The sequence below is a fragment of the Phyllostomus hastatus genome, unplaced genomic scaffold, assembly GCF_019186645.2.
Source record: "Phyllostomus hastatus isolate PE091 unplaced genomic scaffold, TTU_PhHast_1.1 phas_scaffold_78, whole genome shotgun sequence".
Lineage (NCBI taxonomy): Eukaryota > Metazoa > Chordata > Mammalia > Chiroptera > Phyllostomidae > Phyllostomus > Phyllostomus hastatus.
The window spans coordinates 27,997,592-28,011,761 of record NW_025334041.1 but is presented as its reverse complement, the minus strand read 5'-3'; the positions used below and the strand labels follow the sequence as shown (position 1 = coordinate 28,011,761).

The 14,170-nt window shown below is 42.3% G+C and overlaps 1 protein-coding gene across 4 annotated transcripts in view; it reads right to left on the bottom strand.

The window, feature by feature from the left end:
• The window catches only part of SLC25A13 (solute carrier family 25 member 13), a 169,827-nt gene that overhangs the window by 1,836 nt on the left and 153,821 nt on the right, over positions 1-14,170 (bottom strand). For all 4 annotated transcript variants that reach the window (XM_045828248.1, XM_045828249.1, XM_045828250.1 and 1 more), the window contains one exon: positions 8,611-8,749. In XM_045828248.1, the coding sequence (XP_045684204.1) occupies positions 8,611-8,749 (139 nt within the window). The remainder of the gene's footprint in view (positions 1-8,610; positions 8,750-14,170) is intronic.

Below are 14,170 nucleotides of genomic sequence, written 5' to 3'. Positions count from 1 at the left end.
AAGCATCCCAGGAAATCAAATGCCTATTGCACTGTCCCCTCTGGGAAGCACAGCCCTGAGGATCTCGTCTGCGGCGCCGCAGGCTCCCACCCACCTACCGACGCTGCCCCCGTCTCCTCCCCCAAGTCCCGTCCGCTTGTTAGGCTTCTGTTCTTAAATAGCTGTAAGGAATTATTTATCAATAACACATTTCAAGTGGCTGAGGATAAACAGAGAAAGTCTTTGGTTCTTTTTAAATTCATTTTTGCTTTCCTTTTGAAATCAGAAACTCGCCGAGTTATTAGGTCCGATTTTTCAGAGGTGAAGCTTGTTATGCGTTTCCTCTTCTTGTTATGCTTTTCTGTGGCTGTTGGCAGTCACAGGAGGTGCCTTCTTGCACACGTTCAACCACCCCTATCCTCCAGACCCTAACCTCTAAAGTTACACCAGAAGAAGACTTTCCTGATAGCTAAACAAACACGGTGTGCGCGTGCATCTGTGTGTGTGGCGTGGGGGGAGTTGGAAGGGGGGTCACCAGAGGAGGAGACTTGCACAGATAACACTTCAGGGTTCCTTTTTCATACACTGTCGTCTCCAGAAAAAATATTTGACAGAAAGCTTAAAATTTATACTGGCGGGTCATCAATGAAAAAGGAACAACAACAACAACAAAACTCTCCCAAAATTACCAATGGGAAATTTTTCTACAGTCGTTTTATCCAAAATGGGACAGCCCATGTTTAGATTTTTTAAAAGCGAGACTGTACTCAGAAGACACTGTCTCTTCTGGTTTTATTACTTTTCCATTATGAACCCATTCCAAACCAAATTGGTCAAATGCAGATGCATAAATCTCCTTTGCTTTTTTTAAGGCTTAATAATTCTGTAAGAATTTCTGTCCAAACCAACGTGGTCTGGCTCGCAGCGACATCTCATCCTTCTAACAGACAGCTTTAAAGTTCCAGTGTGTGCATGTGTGTCTGGGGAAAAGCGCAGAGCACACGTTTGCATTTTTATTCCTGAGCTGGACCTCTTCCTCTTCCATCTTGACTGAGCTCCTCCAGCATTCATCTTAATAACGGTTTTTATAAAATGCATCACGTTTTTGCACGTGAAAAAGCTCACTTTCTGCCCAGTGCTTCACTGGCTAGAAATGCTTATCAGTCATCCTAAATTTCCTATTAGCTTGGAGGAATTATTTTAACTTTGAGCCAGAAATTTACCCTCCAATGTAATGGAAGGAAACATGAAAAATGCTGAGAGACCCAGTGTTCACACCACTGACTTTGCTTCACTTCCGGGTGTGGAAAGAGGTGACAGCAAGGCCGTCTGTTTATCTGACATCCGACAAAGGCCTCCGGACGACAGTGGGCAGGCATGTCAGAGTGTGACGGCGAAACACACGCAAGCAGTAAAGCGGGTGGTTTTCACAAACAGTTCCTCATTGTGGAAAAGAAGAGACGCATAGGGGGAGTGGAGGGAAGACACTGATCAGTGGGGTAAAAACGCCCAAAGAAACGTAAGAAGTTTGGGAAGCTGCCTGGCAAAACTGATGTGTGTGTGTGTGTGTGTGTGTTGGGGGCCCAGGGCTGCCAAGAATACGGAGCCTGCGAGGCCCCATCCTCGCCACCCCCGGCTCCCACCTGTCAGACCAGGCAGAGAGCTGCGAGGGCCTCAGGGAAGCATGGATCTCTGTGGACAGGCAACTCCTGGGAACCTGGGGAACAGCAGCGGGCTGCTGCAAAGCAAGGCTGGGGAAGGCTCGGAGGGGATTTGCCCAGTCTGTCCTGGCATCTAAAAGGCTAACCCGACACTGATTAAGAGGTTAAGTTTTCTCTTTTCCCAAAGATGAGGGCTTGCAAGAGGAGGATAGGAAATAGAGGCTTCTTCCAACTTCCTCAACAGGGAGGGGCCCGGCAGCCTACCTATCTGGTGGTTCAGTGATAGACAAATGGTGAGAATGTTACCTGGGTGACAGGAACAATTTGGGGTGCTCTCTAGCCAATAAAAAATTCTAACTTTTAAAGGGCCCCAGCAACTAGAAAGTAAAAGTTCATTTACAACTGAGTGGAAGCAGGACGAGCCAAAGACATCTTCGGGGCCAGTCATCCTTAATTTTCACAACTATCCCCTTAGTGTATGTAAAGGACATACTTCTCTGTTGATGGCAGGGTGTCAGACTCATTTTCACTGGGGCCACATCAGTCTCGCCGTTGCCTTCAAAGGGCCGAATGTAATTTTAGGACTGTATAAATGTAACCAGTCCTCAACAGTTAAGCGAGAGCTGGGCGCTGCCGCTGGGCAGAGACAAGGTGGTGGGCAAGATAAAACAAAGGTGGTGGGGGGCCAGATTTGGCCCGCAGGCCTTGGGTTTGCCACCTGTGGTTTATGGCACACAGAGTTAGTATCTATTTATTTTGGATCAAGGCTAAGAGTTTTAAAAACTCCCTTTGCACCCTTATCTAAAGTATCTACTTGTATAGGTTTCTAAGAGAAGTGTGAAGATTCTTATTTGGAATGAGAAAATATTATGTCCTTGTCATACTTTTAAGTTGAACTTCTATGTTATGTTGATAGTACACAGAGGACAATGTCAGTGAACTTCATCTTTTGTAAGTGTAAAACATGCTTCTGTACTCTGAATGCTATTTTTATTCCCTGATTTCCATTGAGTCTGACACTGATATTGCTAACCTTGCTTATTGTTGGTATTTGCCCAGTACATAGTTTTCAATCCATTTTCTTTCGATTTTTCCATGTCACTGTTTTCTCAAACTGCAGGTAAGTAGCTTTCCTCTCACGACTCATCAGAGAGTGCGTTTTTACCAGGGGCATTGACTCCGCTCAACTGTGGCTGTTACTGTGATTAACAGACTGATTTCTGCCATCCTATATTATGGTTTTTATTTTCTCTGCTTTTGTTTCCCTTTGGATTCTCCCCTTTCCTGAAGAATGAATTCCAGGCATTGTATGCATTTACTACGCAGGTGTACTGTTTGCAATGTCTACAATTCATTAGCGTTTCCACCCTTCACCGGCAAGGAGGACTTCAGCACGCTTCCAGTTTTGTGTCCCCTGTACGTGCCTCCCAAAGCCCCTTCTTGTATAAACACCTATGTGCCAGAGTTAGCAGCTATTTAGACCTATCCTCAGGTTTAACTTCATTTGCTCTGTCTTATATCTCACATTTTCTTCTTTCTTAAATTCACTTTCCATTTTGACTTGGGGAGGTCTGTGAAAGGTACCCTTTGAGTCCTGGCATGGAGAAACAATCTCGAATTTGGCCCTTGCTCCTGAATGCTAGTGTGCTGGGCATGTAACTGGGGTTCACGCCACTCTCCCCTGGCACTTTGAAGGTGCCCAGGACCGAAGGTGAGAAGTCAGTCCTCTTCTACTGAGCCCTGTGCTGACTTCCCCCCTTATTTCTTCTCCTTAGGGAAAGTCTATGAAGTGAATGTTACAGTTCCTGGATTAATCCTACATGTCTCAAACTTTCTCATATTTTTCTCATCTCTGTATTTTCTGCTCTACATTTTAAAGTGTTCCTTTTCTTTTCTTTTTTTTTCCATGAGTTTATTTTCTAGATGCCTAATTTGGTCTTTGATCATATCCATTCTATCATTCAGACCATCTACAGATTTTTAATTTTGGCAATCCTATTATTAGTTTTCAAGAAAGCTTCTTCACTGATCATTCCTTTAAAATCTCTCTGAAGATCTTAATTATAGTTGTTAAAAGTGCTCCTCTGTTCCCTGAATTGCCCATTTTCTCTATAATTCTGTTTACTTGCCTTACTGCTCAGTCTTGTCTGAGGACCTCTGTCTGTCTATTGATATTCAAGTTCAAAGGACAGGCTGATTAGTGCTGTGGATGGCTTCTACCCTACCCTAGGCCACTGTCACCCGCAGGCCTCTCTCCTGACTGGGAGGCCCCTCTACCCTCTACGGGCTGTGTGACATGGGTGAGGCCTGCTAACTGGGTGCAAGGGGCTGAGTCAGCTGGTGGAGTGGGGATCAGCTGAAAGTAGAGTGCTGTGCTCTGGAAGTAGAGGAATTAATTTCCACCCTTCTTGGGAAGAGTGGCCATGAGTCTGTGCCCGCCCCACTGCATCTGTGGTAAAGGTCTGAAATTATCCTAAGCCTTGCTTGCCTTGCTTTCTTTTAGCCCCTTACAACTGCCCCCTCCTAGCAAGTGATCCTTCTTGAGAAACAGCCCAGCCTTCGAGCCTGGATCCAAGTGTTGCCTGAAGCTCCAAATAAAAAGAAGGCAGAGAGAATGAGCCTGACCTTCGGGCAGTGAGCAAAGTTCTTCAGCCCTTGTCCGTGAGTCACCCTGAAGTCTCCACCTCCAGAGACTCCAGACCTTCTGTCACTCCCCGAGAGGTCAAACTCTCTGGTTCTGCTCTTACAGGAACAAAAATAGCTTCTCCTGCCAGTGTTTTGTGCTGTGGCATCTTTCAGTCTAGTTTCAGAGTAAATATGGTTCTGTTTCCTGCTTCCTGAGGGCTGGCGCTAACATTTTCTAGTGTCAATAAGGAGTTTCAAAAATGTACTTTTTGACATTTTAAGATATTTGGGAAGACAGACGAATATCCTCAGTCCATTACCTTAATTTAACCTCTCCATTACATTTTTCTTAAGGACCTAAGAATAGATTTTAAATTATTACTATTAGTTTTTTACCTTTTTATTGAATTTGTCGGGGTGAGATCGGTTAATAAAATTATGTTGGTTTCTGGGTACGATTCTATAACACATCACCCGCACACTATATTGTGTGCTCACCTCCCCTAGTCTCCTTCCGTCACCGTCTGTCTCTGCTCCACCCTTCTCCCTCCCTCCGCCCCCTTTCCTTGTGGCAATCACCGTACTGCTGCCAGTGTCTGTAAGAGATTTTTGGCTTAATCTCTTCACCATTTTCACCCAACTTCCCAAGCCCCCTCCCCTCTGACGGCTATCAATCTGTTCCCCATCTATGAGTCTGTTTCTGTTTTGTTTTTTAGTTTATTTTGTTCATTAGGTAGGGAAAACGTTATGGTACTCGTCTTTTTCTGACTGGCTTGTTTCACTGAGCATAATGTTCTCTAGGTCTAGCCATGCTGTTGCAAAGGGTAAGATTTTGCTTTTTTATGGCTGACTAGTATTCTATTGCATAAATGTACCACAGCTTTTTCATCCACTTATCTCCTGATGGGCACTTGGGCTGCTTCCAAATCTTGGCTGTTGTAAATAATGCTGCAATGAGCACTGGGACACATATATTCTTTCAAATTAGTATTTCAGGTTTCTTTGGATATGTTCCCAGAAGTGGAATTGCTGGGTCATTATGCAGTTCCATTTTTAATTTTTTGAGGTAACTCCATACTGCTTTCCTTAGTGGCTGCACCAGTCTGCATTCCCACCAACATTGCAAAAAGAGTTCCCCTTTCTCTACATCATTACCAACACTTGCTGTTTGTTATTTATTGCTGATAGCCATCCGACAAGTGTGAGGTGTTATCTTATTGTGGTTTTCATTTGCATTTTTCTGATGACCAGTGACACTGAGCATCTTTTCATATGTCTACTGGTCATCTGTATGTCCTCTCTGGAGAGGTGTCTATTCAGGACCTTTGCCCATTTTTTACTTGGATTGCTTGTTTTTCTGGTATTGAATTTTATTAAGTTCTTTATAAATTCTGGATATTAACCCCTCATCAGATTATCATTGACAAATATGTTCTCCCATTCAGTGGGCTGTCTTTACATTTTGTTTATGGCTTCCTTTGCTGTGCAAAACTTTTTAGTTTGATGTAGTCCCATTTGTTTATTTTTTGTTTCCCTTGCCTGAGGAAATATATCAGAAAAAATATTGCCATGAGAAATATCTGAGATTTTACTGCCTATGTTTTCTTCTAGGATTTTTATGGTTTCAAGTTTAATGTATGTCTTTAATCCATTTGAAATTTATTTTTGTGTATGATATAAGCAGGTAGTCTAGTTTCATTTTTCTATACATATATGTCCAATTTTCCCAATACCATTTATTGAATAGACTATCTTAACCCCATTGTACGTTTTTGCCTCCTCTGTCAAATATTAATTGGCCATAAAGGTGTGGGTCTATTTCTGGGCTCTGTATTCCGTTCTATTGATCTATATGTCTGTTCTTATGCCAGTACCATATTGTTTTGATGATTGTGGCCTTGTAGCATAGTTTGATATCAGGTGGTATGATTCCTCTAACTTTGTTCTTTCTCAAGATTGCTATGGCTATTCGGGGTCTTTTGTAGCTCAATGTAAATTTTTGGAATAGTTGTTCTAGTTCTGTGAAATACAACATTGGTATCTTGATAGAAATCGCACTGAATCTATAGATCGCTTTGGGTAGTATGGACATTTTAATGATGTTTAATTGTTCCCATCCATGAACATGGTAGGTACTCCTACTTATTTGTATCTTCTTTTATTTCTTCAGTATCTTATAATATTCTGAGTAGAGGTCTTTTACATCCTTGGTTAAATTTATTCCTAGGTATTTTTTGATGTAATTATAAACATGTTATTTAGCCTCCATGTCTTGTGTGTGTTTTGCAGTTTTTTCCTGTGACTGGTTTATAGTTTCATACCATTGTGGTCAGAAAAGATGCTTGATAGGACTTAAATATTCTTAAGTTTGTTTTTTGGCCTAACATGTGGTCTATTCTAGAAAATGTTTCATGTACACTTGAAAAGAATATATATACTACTGCTTTGTATGAAATACTCTGAAGATATCAATTAAATCCATTTGATGTAATGTCATATAAGGTCACCGTTTCCTTGTTGATTTTGTGTGGGACACCTATCCACTGATGTCAATGGGGTGTCAGAATTCCGTACTGTGACTCATATCCATCAGGATTTGCTTTACACGTTTAGGTGTTTCTCTGTTGGTGTGGAAATGTGTGTGAGAGTTATGTCCTCTTGTTGGATTGCTCCCTTTGTCGTTGAGCTGTATCCTTTTTTGTCTTTTACTGTAGCCTTTGTTTTAACATCTGTTTTGTCAGATACAAGTATTGCTACCCCAGCTTTTTAAAAATTTCCATTTGTATGAAATGCCATTTTCTACCCCTTTACTTTTAGTCTGTGTGTGTCTCTCACTCTGAGGTGGGACTCCTGTGGACAATGTATATATGGGTTCCTGATGCATTCAGTGACCCTGTGTCTTTTGATAGGACCGTTTAAGCCATTTATACTTAAAGTGATTATCAATAGGTACAAATTCATTATCATTTTATTCTTTACAACTATGTTCCTCTGTCTTTGTAATTTGCATATCTGTAATGACAGGTAAAGGACACAGTGAGTCAATGGCAAGATGGGATTAAAACTGGGAATTTTATATTCTTGTGTTGAAATCATCATTTCCTGATAGAAGTAGAGAGATCTCCTTGCTACTCATGCAAGTAGGGTTTCTGAGCGGCCAGGGTCAAGCCTGCCTTTGAAGAAAAAGAATTAAGAATTAAAGAGAAGCTTCTGGGTTCCTTCCTCCAGGGGCTCCCCAGGCTACAGGCAGGACACAGGGCCCACAAAACAGCAAGCAACTCCTCAAAGCTGGGGCTTGTTCTCGGGAGACTTAAGCCACGTATCTGATGAGAACAATACTGGTATCAAAACTGTTTGGGCCCGTCATCCCAGGACTGCCTTAGGGTTCGTTCACTCATTAAACGTTTGTCACCACCTGGAGAGCTAATCCAGATTGTTCCGGCCCTTGGGGTCTCTGGACGGGGAGTGGCATCAAAGAACAAACTGATTCCTGCTGTGGGTATAATCAAATTTCCTCTAGGGATTTACATTGGGGATGTAGAAACCAGCCTCCACGTCTATTTTTTTCTATTGATATTTTCACTGTAGGGCTGAAAAAGAGACAATAGTCATTTCTCTCTGGGATTCAATTCACACACACACCCAGTCCCTATAACCTTACGCAGCCAGGAGGAATCAGGTGTCCAGCAGGACAAGGCTGCTTCTGGCTGTGCTATCCTTCTTTTCTCTGTAACACTATTGCTTCAGTTCTGGGTAAGCTATTATACACTCTTTTGCTCAGATACCACTAAAGCACAATTATTAAAAAATTTTTGAAACTTCCGACTTAAGTCCTGGGGGGAGGGGGGAGGCAGTTGGTTAGAGTGTCATCCAGATACACCAAGGTTCCGGGTTCCATCCCCAGTCAGGGCACACACAAGAATCAACCAGTGCATGCATAAGTAAGTGGAACAACAAATGATGTTTCTCTTGCTCTCTCCCCCTTCCTCTCTTTCAAATAAAAAATCAATACATAAAAATTAAAAAGGTAAAAAAACAAAACTTCCAACTTAGTTCTCATTCTTATGCTGTAAAGTAAAACTATGAATTGAAATGGAACTTGAACTGGAATCCAATAATACCAACAAATGCACCATTTTTACTGAGCCTTTTCTGGAGTTAAGAAATCAAGCTTGTCTAATAGTCTGCTCTACCAGATGTAAAGTTCATTTCCCCACCTTTCTTTTCAGTAGCCCTTCAAAGCAAGAGACAGTCATCTCCCGTGTACTCTGTCAAGAAGCAGATGCAAAAGTTCCAGCGCAGCGGCACGGGGCGGGGGCGGACGGAGTGTGTGAGGGGCACTCACCGGCTATGGCACCCGCCAACAGCAGGCTTCCCGGGCTGACCTGCCCGTCTTCGTTCGCGAAGGAAGCCTTCACATGAGCATAGCACGGGAAGTAGATGGCCGAGAAAGGAATGTCCCTCAGAAAGCATGCTTTGGCACCCTGTCCGTTTGAAAAGGAAGAAAAACCACATGAAACACATATCCCATTGAGAAGATCAAGCCTCTCTGGAACCTTCCTCAGAACAAAATATGCCTGGAGAAGACCAAATTGTACTCACAATTTAAAAGGGAAACAGAAAAAAAAATATCACCCAACTTCTGCAAGTAATAAATCTAAATGTTCCTTTTTAAAATAAAACTCATTTTATTGTGTGCCACAAGGAAGAAGGGGTAGTTCTTGTTTATTCTATTTTTTATTATTTGTTCATTTTATTTAATTTTTATTCTTTATGAATCTTTAAAAAAGATTTTTACTGTTATTCTATTAGAGTTGTCCCAGTTTTTCCCCTTTTGCCCTCCTCTGCCCATCCCACCCGTTTATTCTAAGAGTGAGCCTTCTATTAAAATGCTTTTGGAACTCCATCTTGACATCCTTTTAAATCCCTGCTGATCGCAGGTCACTGGCATTTCGAGGAGGATTTGTTCTCAGAAGATGGGCAACAACAGCCAAGGTACCCCTTTGTTTATATACTAGAAGGTAGAAAAATTATATAGGTGGCTGGGGGAGGCGTTTGTGTTTTTATATTTTTTGAGACTCTGATAAAAGTGTTGGACTATCACAAAAAAAAATTACACATATGTAAAGAATTACATACCTTTTCCAGGGGTTCATGGATCCCCTAATTTATTCAGGTACTTACTCCTATACCCGAGAATTTATGAAACATTAATAAATGCCCATCCTAAAACCTTCAAATATTTATAATTCATACACATTTACAATGAACAACTAGAGCAAATTCTTTACCAAAGAATTTTTGGTGCCAAAATGATGGCATGGGGAGGCCCTGAGAATCGATGTGAACCCAGAAATAAGATTAAACAGTTAATCACCCAAAGAAAACCATAAGACATATATTGTGCTTTACACAGACTAAATTGAAAGGAAGTCACCCTTTTTCAACACTTAGTGATTTAGTAGCATTTCTTTTACAGATTTCTAATACCTAGAGCTTTCCACCCCATTTAGAGGTTCTTCAAAGAAAATAACGACTCCATCCAGACTCAACAGATGCAGTCAAGCGCAGTGACATTTACTGAAGTCCAGTGATGTTGGATCTTGGGTATTTTTAACTGATGCTGGGCTCCAATCTGTCAAACTTCCTTAACACTACACACTTATTACTGTAGTCTTTGCTTTTCTGACACCTGCGTTACACTCCTGACTCAAACTGAGCTTGTGGGTAACAAAACCCTTAGTCTTTTTCATAGGAACTGCTATTAACTCAGGTCTCCTATAACTTAATTCATTGCCTTAAACAAGCAACATAAGTAAGACTTCATGTTTAATCCTATTAAACTTCATCCTAGTTTGGCCCATCCTTCCAACCAGAACAGATGCTTGGAATCCAGACCCTGTCAGGTTGCCTCTTCCTTGGTCAACTCGCCGACGGATGTGTTCAGATGTCTCTGTCCGCTTTGAGTACAGATACCCCAGGACCAGGAGAACGCCCACCAGGCACTGCTGATCAGTCCACACTTTTCCATCTTGTCTACTCCCAAACTGTTATGATGCCTAACTGAGAAGAGGAACCACAAAATTCACCACCTAATTTCTCATTGTATACATGTGCAAACCGAAGCCCAGGACAGTTAATCTAGCAATTGCATGTCTATTAAGGGCCATGCTGTTGGCTTGCTCAGGGGACAGCCTTGGAGGCAGTGCCAGAGGCAGGTTCAAAGTGGAGGGGGTATCCTGAGCTCTTTCCCTGTCCCCCAGCTTTTCAAGGGGAAAAAGTATAGGATATCAGCAATATCCATGGAGAGCATCCAATCTTTTCTCTATGATGAATTTTTTTAAAGTTATAATACAGGTAGTTACACTGTAAAGAGTAATACTGTCACCCACTTTTTTTCTCCACTTTCACATTCTTTTTTTTGACCTCCTTAGTTTGCCTCCAAATTCCTTATTCCAAATTGCCTCCTTATTCCTTATTTTGCCTCCAAATCTTTCTGTAAGTTCTGCTAGCTATTTGCCTACGTGCGACTCTGTCCAGGAGATAATTCAAATTAGACAGCAAGTAATCAACTCAAATTAAGATCAGTTAAATCTTCGTGTCTGGCTCCCTCCATATAGTACAAAACACTGCCGTGTTACTGGCTTTCTAAACAAATCACTTTGGAGTAATTTTTTAGGCTGATACAATTCCTTTTCCCACAAACCTTGCTTTTTACTAAATCCTTTAGTTTTCACTTTTAATCTCATCCCAAGTCTTGGCATTTTAGAGCCAAACTTCAGTTTATGTGCTCTGTTCATTGTTCTGCTGGTAGTACTTTCCCTGTTAAATGTTTTGCCGACTATAAAATATTAAGTACTTATCATAGATAATACAGAAAAGTGCTGGAAATTCAAACTGCTGCCATTTGGTTCCTGGTGACACTGATTTAGCTTTGCCAATTCAAACTTAAAAAATGACAACTAGGAGAAATGAGAGGCTTTGGGCTACCCTGTCAGCTTTCTGCAAGAAACACTAACTCATTTCTTGGAAAAATATACTAGAAACCAAAACCAATCCTTTTGTTTTTCAAACAAAGATATATAATTTGCTGAGGATACAACAAAGCTTCGGAGGAAGCAGTGGATAATTTTATGCTGGAATGTTAACATTTAAAAAGAGGGAGAGAAAGACAGCGATCAGCCCTTCTCGTGCTGTGTGGCTTCGCTGCCATCAGAAGGCCATGGGAAGCTGTGGTTTGGACACAGGGACATCCCTGGGACAGAGCAGGCAGGGGCAGGGCCCATGAAGAAGCAGCTGGGCTTTCCCAGGAAGGAACGCTCTCTCCTGCAATCAGGACAGTCGGTCAGGTACCCGTGACAACCAGCACCTAGTGATGGGTGAGACCCGCTTTAGGAGACGTTTGAAAACAGTCCCAGATGACTGAGAAGAAAAATGGCTTCATCAAAAATCAAATGGACAAACAGAAAAAGAATAAATCTAAAGAAAATGTGGAGCTGCACCGTGAAACACTAAAGGAAAAATGGATAGGAACATGTCCTTTTCCTACCAGGGATCAGACAACGCATAATAAAAATCAAATAATTTACACACACTGGAAGGAATGTTAAGACTACATAAGAGGTCTTAGGTTTCTGGTTATCTGAGAAAAAGGAAGAAAAGGACAAGTCAAGGCAGAAAAATAACATGTGGAGCAGCCGCCATCTCTGATCTACAGGGGCAGAGCTGCCTTGCTGGCAAGTGAAAACACAGAAAAACTCAAATTCCCCCTGATCCAGGTATGAAGGGCCGCTGGTACAAAACCCTCTCTTGTATCGCTGCGTATCAGGTGATGAGCCTTGGGAGGAAGAAAATTCTAAACCTCCTCACTTGTCAGAAATATGAAAGGCTGCCCTCTTTAGGGGTGCTGGGGGAGGAGGAAATAGGGGTTTAGGAATAAACGAGGTGATACTGTGAAAGCCTGGTGTGAAAGGCCAGCAGCAGTGCACATGTTCAGGGACAGTGGGGACAAGGAGGTCCTTCTCCCTGCCTCTCCCGGTGCCTGCATCCTTGCACAGCCCAGCACCTGCTCGCACCTCCAGGCAGCAAATCCCTGTCCCTGTCCAGAGTCAGCAGGTGCCCCAAGCCTCTCTCACACCCCAGGCATCAAAGCTCGATTCTCAAGCAAAGCTAGCTTTGCAGAAGATTGGAGAAAAAGGCACAGACTTATTAAATTTCCCTGGCCTCCTTTCCTCCCTACTTCCTTCAGGTCTGAGGCACAAAGGCAGGTGCCAATTTGTAGGGCCGCCCCAGGCAATACCTGACCTGTGGCTCCACACAATGAGAAGGAAAGCAGGATGTGAAAAAGGCTTTTAAAGTTCCAACAGTGAGAATGTCTCTCTCCCAGATTCCTTGATAAACCCTTCACTTTGTGGTGAACACCCATTCTCCAGCCCTACATCAAAACAGAAACCTGTTTGACTTGAATTCTCCTTGCCTGGTGTAGGGTTTTTACCAGGTGACCAGCCACTCTGAACAGGCAACTTTATAATAAAGGGAAACATTCCACACTGCCCAAGAACCTGCGTCAGCAACACAAAAATAATTACTTTGGCCATTAAAAAAATTAATAAGTTACAAAGTATGTGCCACGTAAAATAAATCTTGAAATGTTCTTGCCCCATAAGAAAGTCCCCATGCTTTCCTGCTGTAAGTCTTTCTCACTGACAGCCCAGTCTCAGACATTCTCTGCTTAGCCCTGAATTTCCTTTGTACACAGTAAAATCACTTGGGGGAAAATTAATAAATGCAAAATACAATCATCTGATCTCTTACTATTCATTAAAGCACTTTCTCCAAAGAGGAGAAATTATTGTTTTTCCCCCTTTAAATAAAGACCCACTAATAATAGACAGGAACAATAAAAGGCATCTCAGGGGAAACCTATCGGTAAAATAAACTAGAATCAAAACTCAGGTCTAGTTTAATTATCGATTCTGGCTGCATCCCAATCCCGTATCATTCTGAAGTTTCTCGTCATCATTCTATTTAAGGTCTAGGAAAGCTTCTTGAAGGGCAGACCTCACTTCAAGTTAATAGTCCACAATGAACACAGCCACTTAGGCTTACAGGTACTGGCCACAGCGTCACCATGGCAAAGGAATTATTTATTTTGCTTCTCATGTGTTTTTGGATGTGGACACTGTGTTAAAAGCCCAAGGGAGCTTTAATCAATTCTTAAGATGCTGGAATCATCCACTCAAGTTTACTCTGGCAGCCTTGTCTGGCATGAAACTGTCAAGAGAGATAACACAACAGGGTTTGTATCTTACACACACACACACACACACACACACATACATATGCGTGCACGTACTGCTATCTCCAAAGTCCTTTTTTCCCCCTTCTTTTAAAGCTCTTCATCATCTCGGTTGGTATCACACTTGCCCGATCAATTTAAGGGGAAAAGAACAGTCTTGAAGGATGGTTGCTGATAAAGAAGTCAGGGCCAGGGCAGGTCTTTTCGCATGCTAATGCCTGCTTATTCTAGCTGTACCTGCAAACACAGCTCTAAACAGACTATTTCTAATACTGGGGAAGGTAATTACACTCACAAAGGCACCTCTGTGTCAGGGCCGGGCACCAGGAGCCAGCAGGTCTGGGAGACGGAGGCTTAACAGAGACTCCTGCAGTGAATGCACATTGTCTGGCACGGGGGAAAATGCCAGACTGGGGGACCCTGTAGCATTCAAGACAACAGTGGTGCACCTTGTCTGGGAAGGTTATTTAATGCTTCTGGCACCTGTAGTCAGGGCCACCCCTCTTTTTCTAACGTACAGGTTCAAAATTTATTTGGCATGTATAATTGTATATTTTGATCCTGGAGCTACAAACAATAGGTAGCATGTCATGTCTTGATCCCTTAG